Raw genomic sequence first — 14,100 nt, 5'->3', positions numbered from 1 at the left:
ATGAATGTAGTAAATTAAAATGGCATTAGTAAGCTTCTGTATCTGCTACATCACAGTATGTGCATTAGTAATGATGTGGGGCAGAGCAATGTGTCGACATCTAGTCACTCTGTAAAAGATAGCCCTTGATGACATCATCTGCATGACTGTCCCACACCAGACATATAGCATCCTTCTTTTAGTTATGGTAGGATACAAAAAGCAGGGCAGGTGGAGCTGCGCATCTCTGCTCATGGGCTTACCTAATTCTAGTGTTTCAGAAGGTTGAAGGTGATTAATTAAATTTGAAATGTTAATTTACATTGCTTTGATTAGATTCATTACAAAAATACATACTAGTTATAGAATACAAATTTGGTCTGTTCTGATTCAAAAATTAAAAACATTAAATACAAAATTAATTTAAAGGCATAAAGAATTCCAAACCAAATTTACAAAACGCAAATCCAAGTCTTATTGGCACAAAAATTAGTCCACAGACATACACAGAACAGCACAACTCAAACATCTTCCCTTATTCTAAAGTACCTCAGACAATGAGTAAACACAAGCAGATTAGCTGGGATGCAACATGAAAAGTTTCTTCATTCAAGTGCTGCACTTGATAAAATGGCACTGAGGCTGGCACTGTGATCTGAACAGATCCTGCCAGCTACAGTGACTGACTCAACATTCACAAAGGTTGAAATGTGAGAGGACATCGTTCCTATAATAATTTCAAAAATCTACAAGTTGCTAAAAAATAATGCACCAATTTTGCTTTGACATTTTCAAAAGATTCACTTCAAAACAAACGTAACAGTCCTGCAGGGAGAGGTGAATGCAAAGGGTTTTTACACATCAGGCACACCTTTGCTTTCAACGTCAAAAACAAGCCTTTAGCTGTCTGAGAAACCCTACAGCCTACCACTATATAATCTGAACAAAACCCGGTGGTTGCAAAATGTGAAAATGGCTATCTGCAGTTACAAATCATGTACAGATCTCTGCCACTCTCAATCTCACCTGTTCCAGAATGTAATTATAGATGTTTAACAGAAAAACTGTACACACGCTATGCTACTTCAGCGTTACTACATTAAAACATGTTTCTCAGCCCTGCAAGTTGGGTTTAGTCTCTTGTGTGACCAGTGCAAATGAGCATGATAACTGTGTTTTTTGCTAGGTTGGCTGATGAAAGGCTGGTGCACACAGGTAGAGATGAGGACTCCTGACTGTAGAACTGGAGGTACAAGAGAGGCGTAGCAGAGAGGTCCTTTTTCAGGTAGAGATCCTCCCGGTTCATAACATTCTCATGTATCTCTAACTTAGTTTGGAGTAGGAAAGTACACTCTTGCAGTTTCATATCTTGAAAAGGCCCTTTTTGCTTTGTTTTATATCTTCTTATAGTCCGGTTTCTTCGTCATGTAAGTCTATTATCTGACTTGCCTGCGATTCATGCATGTCTGCATACAGGAACATTTGAGATTTAGCTGTACAGTACATGCCCTAAAAGCTCTAGAAAAAGCAGCAGTGATTGCATTGCTAGCTACTCTAAATCTCAGAAAGGATCAGTTCCTATCTGTTCCTGTCAGTGGGCACTGCCTGAGTCTACACCCAGCCCAGTGCTGAGCACGGAGGCCCCCCCTGAGAACATGGAGACCTCTAGTTAGTTTAAAAAACAAAACAAAACAAAAAAAGTAATAAAGTAAAAACACCCACTATGTCTTGGCATAAGCTGAGCTCATGTAAAACCATTCACCAAAAGGTCTGTTTGTGTGGTTTGCCTAATAGGACATTTAGTATAACTGATGTCAAATCAGGTGGCTATTTGTATATGCTTGCTTTTTGTTGCTGAGAGCATTGCCTCCATGCAACAGCATAACTAGATCTAGATCTTTCTAGACCAGACAAGACAAGAAAAGCAAAACTATTACAATTAAAAGAGTAACAAGCTAACCGTGATTATTACAATAACTTAAAATAGATATGAACATTTCAATCCAACTGACATAAGTGCTTAACTTGGGGAGTCTGAGAGGATGGGGGTCAAAGATACACCTTAACTGGTGAGACTAACTCGCAATAGAATCTATAGTTAAAGTTATGAAAGTACTAAAACAGACAACTAAAATTGGTCCAGCAACTGACACTGAAATTAAAAGAATCTCATCACCATGCTCACTTATTCCTAAAATGATGCAAACCCCTTACTCAAAAGTACCATTTTCTACCATTCTTCACTAATATCATCGTAGGCTAATTACGTGCAGTGGCAAGAGTCTTTCCGTGTCAGTGTGAGGCTGTTGTCTATGTTGAGAAGGATGACTGGGAGTAACGCTGAGCAGGATACAGTACTACCGATTGCTGGGACATTCCCTCAGGCTGGTGGAGGACAGAACCACACAGTACGCCACTGGTCAGCTTCGTTTGTGTGTCGCTTTGTTCGCTTGTCAGAATATTACAGTAGGATCCTTTAGTTTCGTCTCATTGTTCGTGAGCGGCACTGGTACCTCGAACCTCACCAGTTTTACGAAGCTGAAACATAGAACAGGAGAAAGAAAATGAAATAAGGAATCACAGATCAAAGAAGAACCCTCAACGCGAAGCACTGACACAGCTGTATGACACAGCTGTATTCTATTAGTGCTATTAGCCCTTACATATACCCTAAGCTTTCCCATATTTGGCATACAAGCGTATAATTGCTGTTGGACAAAAACCTTATATCTCCAATATGGAATTTTTACAAGAGATGAAGTGAACATAAGCTAATGTAACAAGATTTTATTCTAAGTACTTTTATACCATTTCGAGTGGCCCATTCATCATTACATGTTGATAAAATATAAAGGGCTGCTAGTATTTTCAAAGTATGTTTATAAAATATGTAAAGATACAAGGTTTTGTCCTGACAGTAACGATATGCACAATTAAGTAAAGCAAGGGCATGGTGACTTGATCTAATCTCAGTAGTTTGGGATAGTACAAACTTCAGCATTCCAAGTGCAAGAGAATCAGTACTTTCATTCCTGCATTTTATCACAACTGCACTTAAATAAAGAAACATCTGAAGATAAACACTTTAGATCCCATGCAGCAATTTCAAATCAAAAGAAAAAAAGGTTAAAAGAGACAGAATGGTTAGCACACAGTGAACAAATAGAAACAAGGATTTCTGAGAAGTCTGGAAGGAGTTTACTGAAGAGCCAAACAGGGGGAGGAGGAATAATAGGTCAAATATGAAACCAGTGTAGTCTACCCAGACATTCTACTCCTTTCTGAGAAGGAAGGTTTTTGTCAAGAGAACAGTGAGCCTGTAGAAGAGAGAGTGCAGCTAAAGAATAGCATAATCTATCCATCTTGAAGACGTTGAAAAATGAAAGACAAAATGAGCAATGCACTTGAGAAAAAAAAATTAGACAGACTATGAAGCGATGAAAGGTAAATGGCAGAAGATGAAATGGTTCACAAGCTTGACATCATGCATCAGCAACACCTGTGTGGTACAGGACAGACTGTCTCCATTTGGTCCACTAGCCTGAAGTAAGAACTTCTAACTGAAATTAAACCTCCAAATAAATTACAGATCTGGTCAACATAATTTTTCTGTTTCTCACTTGAGCATTTGAACTCATGAGCAGCAGATGATGCCAGCTTTCTGTTTCTGATTTATCACATTGGGTGGTACTGGTTCTCTTGGCCTTTGCACACTCCAGCAGGCCTGAACAGCACAACCTTTCCTGTGGAGGAACACCAGTACTTGGACTAAATCGAATACTGACAACACCCTATTGCGAGTCCCCGATCTATTCTTAACATTTGCTGGCTGTGAACCCGAATGGATACAGTAGTGAATGGAAAACACTGGGGACTGTGTGAATGTGAGGCATGAGAACACACAACACCGGTCCCCCCAGCAGAGCCTCGCCCTCCGATTCCTGCAGAACTTACGGATCTCACTCCACCTGTCTCGCTATTAGACGGCCCACAGCTACTCTTCTACTGCTGTTGTGCCTCTTACTGTGCCCTTGCAACGCATCTAAACACAAAACAGGAAGACGTTAGCACACACAGTGCAGTCCGAACACTAATTCCTGTGGGGAGAAACAACAAAAGGTTAATGCATTTCACAACTGAAAGAGTAATCCAGAGTTATTGATTCCCATCAGACCTGAAAAGGGAGAACAGCTTAACATCAGCATCAAAATCATAATCAACATCTTGTTCTCAAAAAGGCTTTGGAAAATAGTGCTTGGAAGAACTAGGCCTAAGTGAAAATGCCAAAGTAAACCATCAAATCAAGTATTAGGCAAAAACAGCACAGTTTAAGCTTGGCAGAAGGATACTAGGAGAAGCACAAATTTTTGAAAGTTGGACTGAACATCTAGGCTTCATTTATATCACACTCGCCACATTTACAGAAGGAAATGCTATCCAACTTTAAAAACTGAGATAATAAAAGAATTAGGCTAATGAAAAGACAAATTACAGAGGTCAGACCATTAGTTCTAATGAGACTGAAAGTTGATGATATAAGAATCAATACAGTCTATTAGCTTTGGCAAACTACAGCTAAGAGTTAACCTAATACCAAGCTTAGCCATGGGCACTTGGAAGAGAAAGTATCGATCAGTATTTCCCAGGGAATGGAAAGTCTGTAGTTTTCCTTGGCTGTGTGCTGAAAATGATCATAGAGTGCGTCAAGCTTTGGAGGGACTGTGCGGTTGGATTGCATTTCTAACAAGCTGAGAGGAAGAAGCCAAGCCAACTACCAGCCCTCTTTGAGTTGGGCCATGTTCAACACAAACACACACTGAAAATAGAGAATATTACAGAGTAGCCAGTGACAACCAGAAGAGAAAAACAATACTAAGCAATACTGAGTCTTTTATTGCACAAAACATGTCTTTCCTCTAGACTCATGTTATTACTTATAAACTTTACTGATATAGTGTTAGAACATGGAGGTGCTACCTAATGCTACTGTATAAAACTACATACAATGAACTTATTTTTATTTTGACTTTGCATAAATCGTCACTATGGCTGAATGTGGTTCCTAAAATTCGAACTTCACTGGACACAGATTGTGATCCAATTTCTTTAACTTTTCTCTACAAGACTGGAAACCAGAATATTCAATATACAATATATTGTAGGCTTACATGAGTTAAATTGCCATGCAATTTGTGTGCCAAGTTTACTTTGTGAAAACGTCATATAATTAGTACATTTACCATTTGAAGTTAGAACCAGCAAGAATTGCACCCATTATAATCTTTTTCTAGACACTATAACAGCAGTACACATTCCATTTTTAAAAATGACCTAATTTCCTACCTTAAGTACACATACCATATGGCACTGGTAATGGCACAATCAGCAACTGAGCCATGTCTATTAAGGACCAGTTCTTGAATTTATTAACAATGGTTACAATCAATATAGCTTTTCTGATGCAGAGAAAAAATTCCACACTGGGAATAGCTATGTCAAAGTTACCCACATTAGTGAACAGAATCTAACATCACATCTGCGCAAGGCTGTGCTACTAGTGTCACACAGGCTTTACCTCTTCCAGCTCCTTCTGTGTCTCAGCCTCCATCCGCCGGATGTCCTCCATGGTAAGCTCTACCCAGTTGTCAATCCAACAGAACAGCTGGCGATGGAAGTTCGTAAAGATTCTTTTCTCTTGCTGCAGACAGAATGGCAAAATGCATTAGCAGACACAAAGATAAGGCGATGTTCATACAATTTATTTTAAATCAACAAACACTAATCGGCTTGACTAGGTTACGCTTGAAAATTTTCAGTATATCAGTATACAAAATTTGGGATGTATCAATATTTCTGGCTAAATACGATGACTGATGGCCAATAATTAAAACCTTGTTTTAGCTGATATCTATAACTGATCCACTATGCTGTTTAAGTGAGTTTAAAAGAAGGGAAATTCTCACTACTACTACTTTAAATTACCAAATAGCATTGTCCGCCAATACCACCACCCTTATAGCATACCTTTGTTATACCATAAAAGTTATTTTAAACATGCACACTTACTCTGTGGATGAACTGCTCTATTTTGCTTTGAAGGCCCCACCACTTGAACTTCACAGTAACTAGTTTATATGCACACATTCGTGGGGCATCTTCTTTTGCAGTGAGCTCTGACTGTTAAGAACACAACAGAATCATCACCCATAAAGAAGTGTTTAGAAAACTCAATCTAAACAGCAAAGTAAATAGGCAGGCTGGCATGGAAAGTGAACCAACATCTAAAAAAAAAACAATTGGGCTAAATAACAAAGAAGGTAAGATTTCAGGTAACTGAAAAAACAAAAGAGCAGGTCATGCACCTTCCAGTCTGGGCCTAGTGGACCTCGGTCTGTTTTCTCTGAGTGAAATAGCGCAGGGTCTTCTTCTGGTTTATAATCCTGCAGACACAAAAGGGAAACCATGCAGATAGCTCAGACTATGCAATGCTAAAGTATTTTCTAGGAACTTTTATTTAATATACTTTCTGAGAGGGATTAATAATCATGAGCAACAAGAAGAATGAAGAGATACATTCATACTTTTTTGTGTTTGTAAGTCACTCCCTAAACTGTCTTCAAAACTGCATATATGCTGGAGGGATAAAATAAACTGTGCACTCTAGTCAGCACTTAATGTAAGTCACATGAGCTGCCTTGACTCACATTTTACCCTGTAATATAAGGGCAAGAGTCCTTAACTCCAGACCCAGCATAGTTTGGCAATTTCCTGTTCAAACACATCTGATTCAACTTATTTAATTGCCTAGTTTAGTAGGAGGGCAATTACCAAAGTGTGCTGGAAACTGGGTCTCTGGTATGAGTTGCATACTCCTGCTGTAAGGAATTAATTCACACTCTCACCCTCTCTTAACACACATATACCCCACACTCTCCCTCACATACATGCACAACACACCCTACCTTTTAAACTCTAAAACCTATGCACTGAGCACCTTGTGCAGATGGTAACTAGGATTAGCCCTGCCCCAAGACTGATCCACTTAAGTCATTAAAGGTACAAAGCAAGAAGATACTGCAGTCCTATGAGCACTAGACATTTATTTCCCCTTTACAAAAAACAGGGTCAAAAGGAAGGTGAGTGACGCATTGTACATTGTAATAATGTATTGCAGTCTGTCGTAACAGCAGCATGTTCTACATGAACATTGCGGGGCATTATTGAGCTTGTTTGGTTTTTAAGTATATGACGCATCAACTTTTTCAGTAATCAAAAAGAGGCCAGGAGGGATTTCACTGTTCCGCTGTTAGGAGACGTGTGGAGTCTCACCTCTGAAGCAGGGCTTGGCTATTTGCCGATGGCTTAAGGATTAGAGGCATCTCAAGTAAACTGGTGCATCCAACACCAAATGAGGTTGGAGGGCATGAACTGGTCTATGTGCACCCCACACACACACACACACACTCTAATCCACCATTACATCATAGACAAGACCTTTGGATATGGCAATCAGGGAGCAGACCAAACCAGGCATGGCGTGTGACAGGACATGGCCAGGAGATTCGAAAACTCATCAGTGTGAGTGTGTCCCGAATTAATAAGCATGGACTGCAAAATTATATCTGCTTCCTAGATAGGGCAGCGGCTACTGTCAACCGGGGCCCGGGGGGGGGGGCATTCATGTCCAAGAGAATGGCAACCACAGAGATGCTAAAAGGCTTTCCACAAAACATACGACACTACTGCAATGTCCAAATCCATTTTAGTAATAAGCTACACAGTTTAAAGTAACTGAAAGTTAAAGTTGAGCCCTTTGCCTTCATACACACACAGATGATGTATAATATTACTGAGGGCTTTTCAAAGATTGGACTTACTCCTGGCTCCACTTGTGATTTGTCTGCTATGTCGATAGGCACTACCTCAACCATCTTCCATGTCTCCAGGTCCAATTCATGTACCTGATTATGCAACAGAAAACGCAGCTACACTCAGCTGAAAACACACGAGACCATGGCCAAAAGAGCAAAATACTGGAAGTGGGTGTGTGTTAAAATGTGTCCATCATCACTCACATTTTCCATAGAGCCCATGTCCGGTTTGTGCCACGTTTCAATTTTGATCATGAAGTCATCTTTCATGTATTCATTCTGCAAAAACAAATGCAAGTCACTGCATCAGATGTAACACTGTCTTAAAATCTTGAAAATCTAACTTGAAACTGACAGGGAGTCTTCACTTTTTGTACGGATTCTCATTCCTTACAAACAGGCTAGTCCTACTACTGCACGCTGTGAGCCAATAACAACTTATCTATAACACTCAAACCATGGAGCAGATTCTATTACATAACTTCACCTTTGGGATGAAACAACATTTGACCACTTACAAGCTGCAAGTGACAATGTCAATGACCATGCAACCAGTGTAGCTCTGAAAGCAGTAATTAAGTTTGGACTGTAAGATTTCATTCACAGATTTCATTTTTCATTACTCACCGTCACAACTGAAGAACATGGAGCAGCAAGCAAGAAATAAAGGAGAAATACAAAAATAAATAATACTTCTGTACAGGATTTTACTATATTCATTACACATCCATATATTATTACACAGAATACAAACATAAAACATAAAAATCAACCACTAACTAGAATCTACTCTAATGTTTTTGTGATTAATCAACACAACTAATAAAATATGTGCATTCATCACTAAGCATTTTAGACAAAATAACATGCTTGATGATGGCAAGTGACTGATGAAAAATCTGTGGTCAGAATGAGGGCAAACCTACTAGTACGGCAGTATGGGTAGGCATTCCAGGCTTTTTCATGGAATACTAGAGCCCCCTCTGGTGCAATCATCTTCAGAAAGGCAGGCACTTTACTGTGCAAGAAACACAAAGAAAGACATGGCATAAGACTGTCATTGCATCCTAGTTACAACAGTTCCTTATTTTGATCTACAGCTATGTAAGATGTGATGATGCAACACCACAGAAGCTGACTTTGCAGACAGGAAACAGTTCTAGGTTTCAAAAAAATGAATGTAGTGCTCTTTAAGGGGAAAAAAAAAAAACACTAGACCTCGATGCAAAAGACATACAAATTGCAGAGTGTATATTAGAGAGTGAGGCATTCTCCCAGCTGCACCCTTGGCCCACTCACTTAACAAACTGAAAAATGTGCACTATAGAGAAAAAGAAATCTAAACTATTTTGAACATTAGTAGTAACAAGATGATTTAAGATAAACAGTGTGCGAACTTAAAGCCACAAACAGTAATTACTGCACTAGGCATCAACTCCCCTTCCGCCTTTTCACTCAGACATGGAGGACCAGTGACAGCATTGTGATAGATTTCTATCTTTAACGCAGGCTTTTCTCACCTTTTTAAGTGATAGATTTTGTGCGTGTATTGTCCTTTCTCTCCCTCTTTTTCATATGGTTCATTTGTCAGCACTTCGATCCCTTCCCCGCCACCTGTCTCGTTTTTGCTGGCCTCAGCCACAGAGAAAAGCTGCCCAACTTGGTACTGCAGAGGACGGAAGGAAACAATAAAGCAAGAGAGCACCATTACTACCTTATTAGTATGGTATTCTCATGAATACTCAAGCTATTTGTGTTCATCCAGTCATTCAACCATCAAACCGCCCAAGGAAATCAGCAGTCATAAACAAACTAGCATCCAAATCAAAAAGGAGGGTACAATGCAATAATCAGGTCAGCATTCAAACAGATCACTGAAATAGGATGCCTTTCATTTCATGTAAACAGTCTTTCCATTTGTTTTGCTCAGTCCAGTCTGTTTTCCTGTAAAACTTCCTGTAAGACTTGCCTGTAACAGTTGCCTCTCATGTATGATCAACACCCAGTGCACTCATTTTCTAAAGGTAAAGAGTTATTTAGCATCTAGGTTGGTAAAGCATTTAGATCTAATTAGGAAAAGTCTGAGTCTGAGTTGGAGGAAAAAAAAAAACTGTATTATGTGAAAAGATGAAATGACAGAGCCTGTACAGTATAATCCTGCTCCCCATAGGAATCTGATAGAGATATTATAGTACCCTTGTCGATAACAAACCCACTAAAGTCAACAGCTGATTAATTTCAATATATTACAAACATATTTCCCAGAGTACATTACAGAACAGGCTCTACACATTTGGCCTCACCATGAGTTTAGATAAAATACTACTCTGGTCACAGACAGTATTAGACATTAGTGCAACACAGTTAATAAACTGTACATAACTGTAGTTGGGGTGGGCAACATGACAATATTTTATTGATACCATGATAAATTATGTCAAAATGTGCTTTTCTGAGCATACCATGGAAATCATTAGTACTTAAAGGACACTGACTAACTGTTTCATTACAAAGTGAGCATAATTAGGCCTAGTTAACTGGAATTAGCACAGAAAGAAAAATAAGAAAGAATAAATAAGCGCATAAAGAAAAATATGGTAATGCATATTGTGTATCGTAAAAATGTCTTGAAGTCTTGTGATAACATTTTGGCCACGTCGCTCACCCCCAATTGTAGTTGAATGCTTATACTGTGAAATCTGCAAGCCATTAAGCACAAATCTTGGCCACTTCGACTTAAACCACATGAGCAAACAGTTCCTGGACAGAGCCTACATGTGGCACACAAAAGCCGCCAACACCTTCTCTCAAGAACATATAACTGATTAGTTTCCTGAAATAATCTTAATAACACCATAACCTGCTGTCCGCTGTGACTCAATAAGTGATGCCATGAATCAACGTTATGATGCAGGGTCATCCCATGCCGAATCTTACTACAGCAATGAGCCGCCCTACATACACATTCTTTTGCCAACCATTACAAAAACTCTGATAACACTTTTTCCCCCCACTACCAGCACACTGAAAGGTGACCATTTGCAGGCACAGCAGGGATATTTTAATATTTGGTTTAATACTAGGGCTGTGCAAAAAATGATTTTGCTGAATAATGTACTCAGTTCACGTAAAACCACAAAGAACAAATGTAAAGGCTTATGCCCACTGAATAAATCATTAATGTAATCATATCTTCTTTGTGGATAGTTAAAGGATATGTGTGTGTGTGTGTGTGTGTGTGTGTGTGTGTGAGAGCGAAATAATTAACATGGACCGACGCTGCAAAGTAGCCCATCACAACCTGAGTCTGCAAGGTAAAGTTTGCAAGTAAAATCTCAGTTATCACATCACATTCAAGAGGGTGAAACAGGGACTGTTATTTGTTTTAAGGGTAAACCTTTGAAACATCATAACAGATCCTTCTGACAGTGTAAATGGTAAAATGTTCCATGGAGGAGGGAAGCACTCACCTCTTCTACTGAGCAAGGCAAGACCACACGGCTGTACAAGAGAGACGGGGGAGAAATCGGGGAGAGAGCAGGTGAGAGACAGGGAATAAATCACTTTCGGCATCAGTCCAAACGATCCAAAGTTCATCAAGCAATAACACTAAGTTTAATTTAGGGCAGTTTACTTTGTTACTTTATCTTCTGTATCCAAACAGATGCAATCCAAACAAAACATGTAACCTTTATTTCAGTTGCTCTGTGCTTATTGGGATCTCAGATTTGTTTAACCCTTCCCACTTGAGATGGCACAACTACTACTCAATATTGAAGGTCTGAGTTTAGGCTGAGATAGAGATTCAGATATTTCTTCTTTAAAAATTACTAAGCATTAAAAGGAGTTTTTAATTGAAGCCCTTCACCTAACACGAAAACCTAAAAGTATGTCATTATGCTCAAACTACTCAAACATACTCCCGTATAGGAAGAAGTACCCAGCAACATGAGCTCACACAAAGTGAGTATGTGCTATTTCAGGCTTGATTTGTTACAGGACTGGATCGGATTTGGCATATTCTGCTAATAACTGCCTGATACCTGGTATCAAATCAGTGCCATCTCTACTTTCCATTTTAACTCAAAAAGAAATACCTAGACCACTAGGTATTTCCTTACTGTCCTGCAACCAAAGCCCCATCAATCCCACCCTTAATCCCAAACAAATCCTGTAGGTGATGGTTAAGAAAGGCCTTTAGTCGTGCCCTCCTGAGGCCAATGAATGGACAAACATTCAGATCATAGCCGTTTGATGCTGTCTAATTTGCAGGACAAAGTCTAATCATAAAAATTTGAGCCACAGACCACTACCAAAGCAAACTCAAACCTCAGTGTGCAAAGTGCTAAGAGACTGAAGAAACACTGCAAAGGGCTGGGTTCTCCAAGCGGTTAGCAATGGACTTGATGTGCCTGGAGTGAGGGGCCAGACGTGACCAATGAGACGGCATTCAAATAAATGACTAAGAGCCTTCTTTGCACATTAGAATGAGCACAGTCCACAGGTAATACATGCAACACATTTAAACTTTCTGCAGAGTTCAGCAAAGCTATAACACTTATACTAAAGACAGTATCACTGTCTGGAAAATCTAACCTAAAGCAGTCTAAAAAGAGACAGGGCTCAATATAAGCTGATCCACAAAGTTAATACACAAGTCAGTTGACAGTAAATCCGAGAATACTGCACGTTTCGCCGCAAAAACACACAGACTCGACAGAAGCAATGTCTAAAAATAACTGACTACCTAAAGAGACTGAAGTGAATATAATTAGCTTAAGGGCGAACGCAGCACGTAGCTAAAGCTAGAGGGGGAAAGGCAAGAGGGACCGTTTAACCACATTAGGTTAACCCAGTAGCCAAGAGCACCACCTCAAACCAGTAATAAGCAGTCTTGACAGAAAGCAACATCTCTCACACGCACAGTGAAAAGGAAACAGGTCCAACTCACTCACACCCTCAGCTGTGCACCAGTGCCACAAAACATAAAATATACCCCTTGTACAACTTCCAACACCCTAGTCAAAGTATAGTGCCACTTTTTTCAATAATGCAGTGTGGCAAACATTTCGACGTCGTCTGACTAAGATGTCAGCTACCGTTATCCGGCTAGTTTCGTTTCCCCGGCATGAAGCTCTGCCTCCGTCACAGCTGGACAGACTTGCTTCAGTTTGCAAAAGTTTTGAAGTCACACTTTGCAATGAAAATTGAAGCATAACGATGTTTCTCTTTGTTTATAACTGTTGTCTACGTTTATGTTTAGCCGTGGGTTGTAGCATGTTAGCTAATCTTTTCCCTACCACCGGCGCCCCAGCCCGAGGCGGCGAAGTCAGGTAAAGTTAGCGCACTAGCTGTGTTAGCGTTAGCATGCTAATGCTGCTAAGCCGGGCCTGAATCGAGCCGGTCTCCACTTCATTTCACCTCACTTCACCGCCCGAGTCCCTCATAATACGGGCGGTACCAAAGGCGGACGAGAGCTCGCATGTAATGACATGATAACGAAACCCAACGGCTCGAACTCCCAGCACAGAGCAAACTGATTTAGATGTGGAAAAACTCGGACTCACTACTCCTTGATGATCACCATCTTCTCTCCGCCCGGCTGCGGCTGCGCGTGGGCACTGACGTCACCTCGGTTACCGACAGCAGCGCTGGCTCCGCCCACGGTGGTGTGAGATTGGCTAGACCTGGCACACCTTTTACAGGTTACTGTAAATGAATTAAATGAAATTGGGCTACAGCTGCGTCCGAAACCACACACTATCGTATTAAACACAATTTACTAATGAATGTACTTATAATGGTGATTGTTTTTGTGACATACTATTACATACTACTACATACAGTATGATAGTGTAGTGTTGGCGTAGGAGAAGACGCTGACAACGTTGAGCGTACAAGCAAATGCTCTTTTATTTTAAACAGCAGCAAGAAATGCCAAACCCAGCGCTCTCTAAGCTGAAAATTACTCTAATTAACTACTAACCAAACCGCCCAGTGACAACAGCAGTCACGACAAATTGAGCTTTTTAACCAGGAGTGTGGCGTGCTCCGAGAGACACTGTATGGCCCCACACCCTAGCTCCTCACAGCCGTGCGGAGCCTGAGGCAGGTTGGGGTGTTGGGGGGGGGCGCTGTGTGGAAGTGGGGCTATTGGAAGAGTGGAGAGAAGCACATAGAGGGCTCCCGGAATTCCGTGCACCTTTCCGCAGTCCTTGTTTAATTTACATCTAGTGTTGTTAATGTTGCG

The 14,100-nt window shown here is 40.3% G+C and overlaps 1 protein-coding gene across 1 annotated transcript; it reads right to left on the bottom strand.

Moving 5' to 3' along the window:
* Positions 1-1,965: 1,965 nt before the first annotated feature.
* Positions 1,966-13,484, bottom strand: pitpnb (phosphatidylinositol transfer protein, beta). Its single transcript, XM_036594616.1, has 12 exons — positions 13,418-13,484; positions 11,321-11,351; positions 9,371-9,516; positions 8,777-8,868; positions 8,478-8,485; positions 8,055-8,129; positions 7,857-7,940; positions 6,342-6,419; positions 6,046-6,156; positions 5,555-5,677; positions 3,934-4,021; positions 1,966-2,517 (listed from the first exon to the last, which is right to left on the bottom strand). The coding sequence occupies exons 1-11, from the start codon at positions 13,435-13,437 to the stop codon at positions 3,974-3,976; spliced, it is 816 nt and encodes a 271-aa protein (XP_036450509.1). The 5' UTR covers positions 13,438-13,484; the 3' UTR covers positions 1,966-2,517; positions 3,934-3,973.
* Between the last annotated feature and the right edge of the window lie 616 nt (positions 13,485-14,100).

This window comes from Colossoma macropomum, unplaced genomic scaffold, assembly GCF_904425465.1.
Source record: "Colossoma macropomum unplaced genomic scaffold, Colossoma_macropomum, whole genome shotgun sequence".
Classification (NCBI taxonomy): Eukaryota; Metazoa; Chordata; class Actinopteri; order Characiformes; family Serrasalmidae; genus Colossoma; species Colossoma macropomum.
The sequence above is the reverse complement of the archived record's forward strand: the minus strand, read 5'-3'. Positions and strand labels throughout refer to the sequence as shown.

What these genes read in the sequence shown, in the direction of transcription:
- pitpnb (XM_036594616.1), bottom strand. Translation starts at nt 13,437, where the DNA reads ATGGTGATCATCAAGGAGTA. An exon ending in ATGGTGATCATCAAGGAGTA is followed by an intron (nt 11,352 to 13,417) that starts GTGAGTCCGAGT and finishes TCTCTTGTACAG; the next exon opens with CCGTGTGGTCTTGCCTTGCT. An exon ending in TGCCTTGCTCAGTAGAAGAG is followed by an intron (nt 9,517 to 11,320) that starts GTGAGTGCTTCC and finishes CGTCCTCTGCAG; the next exon opens with TACCAAGTTGGGCAGCTTTT.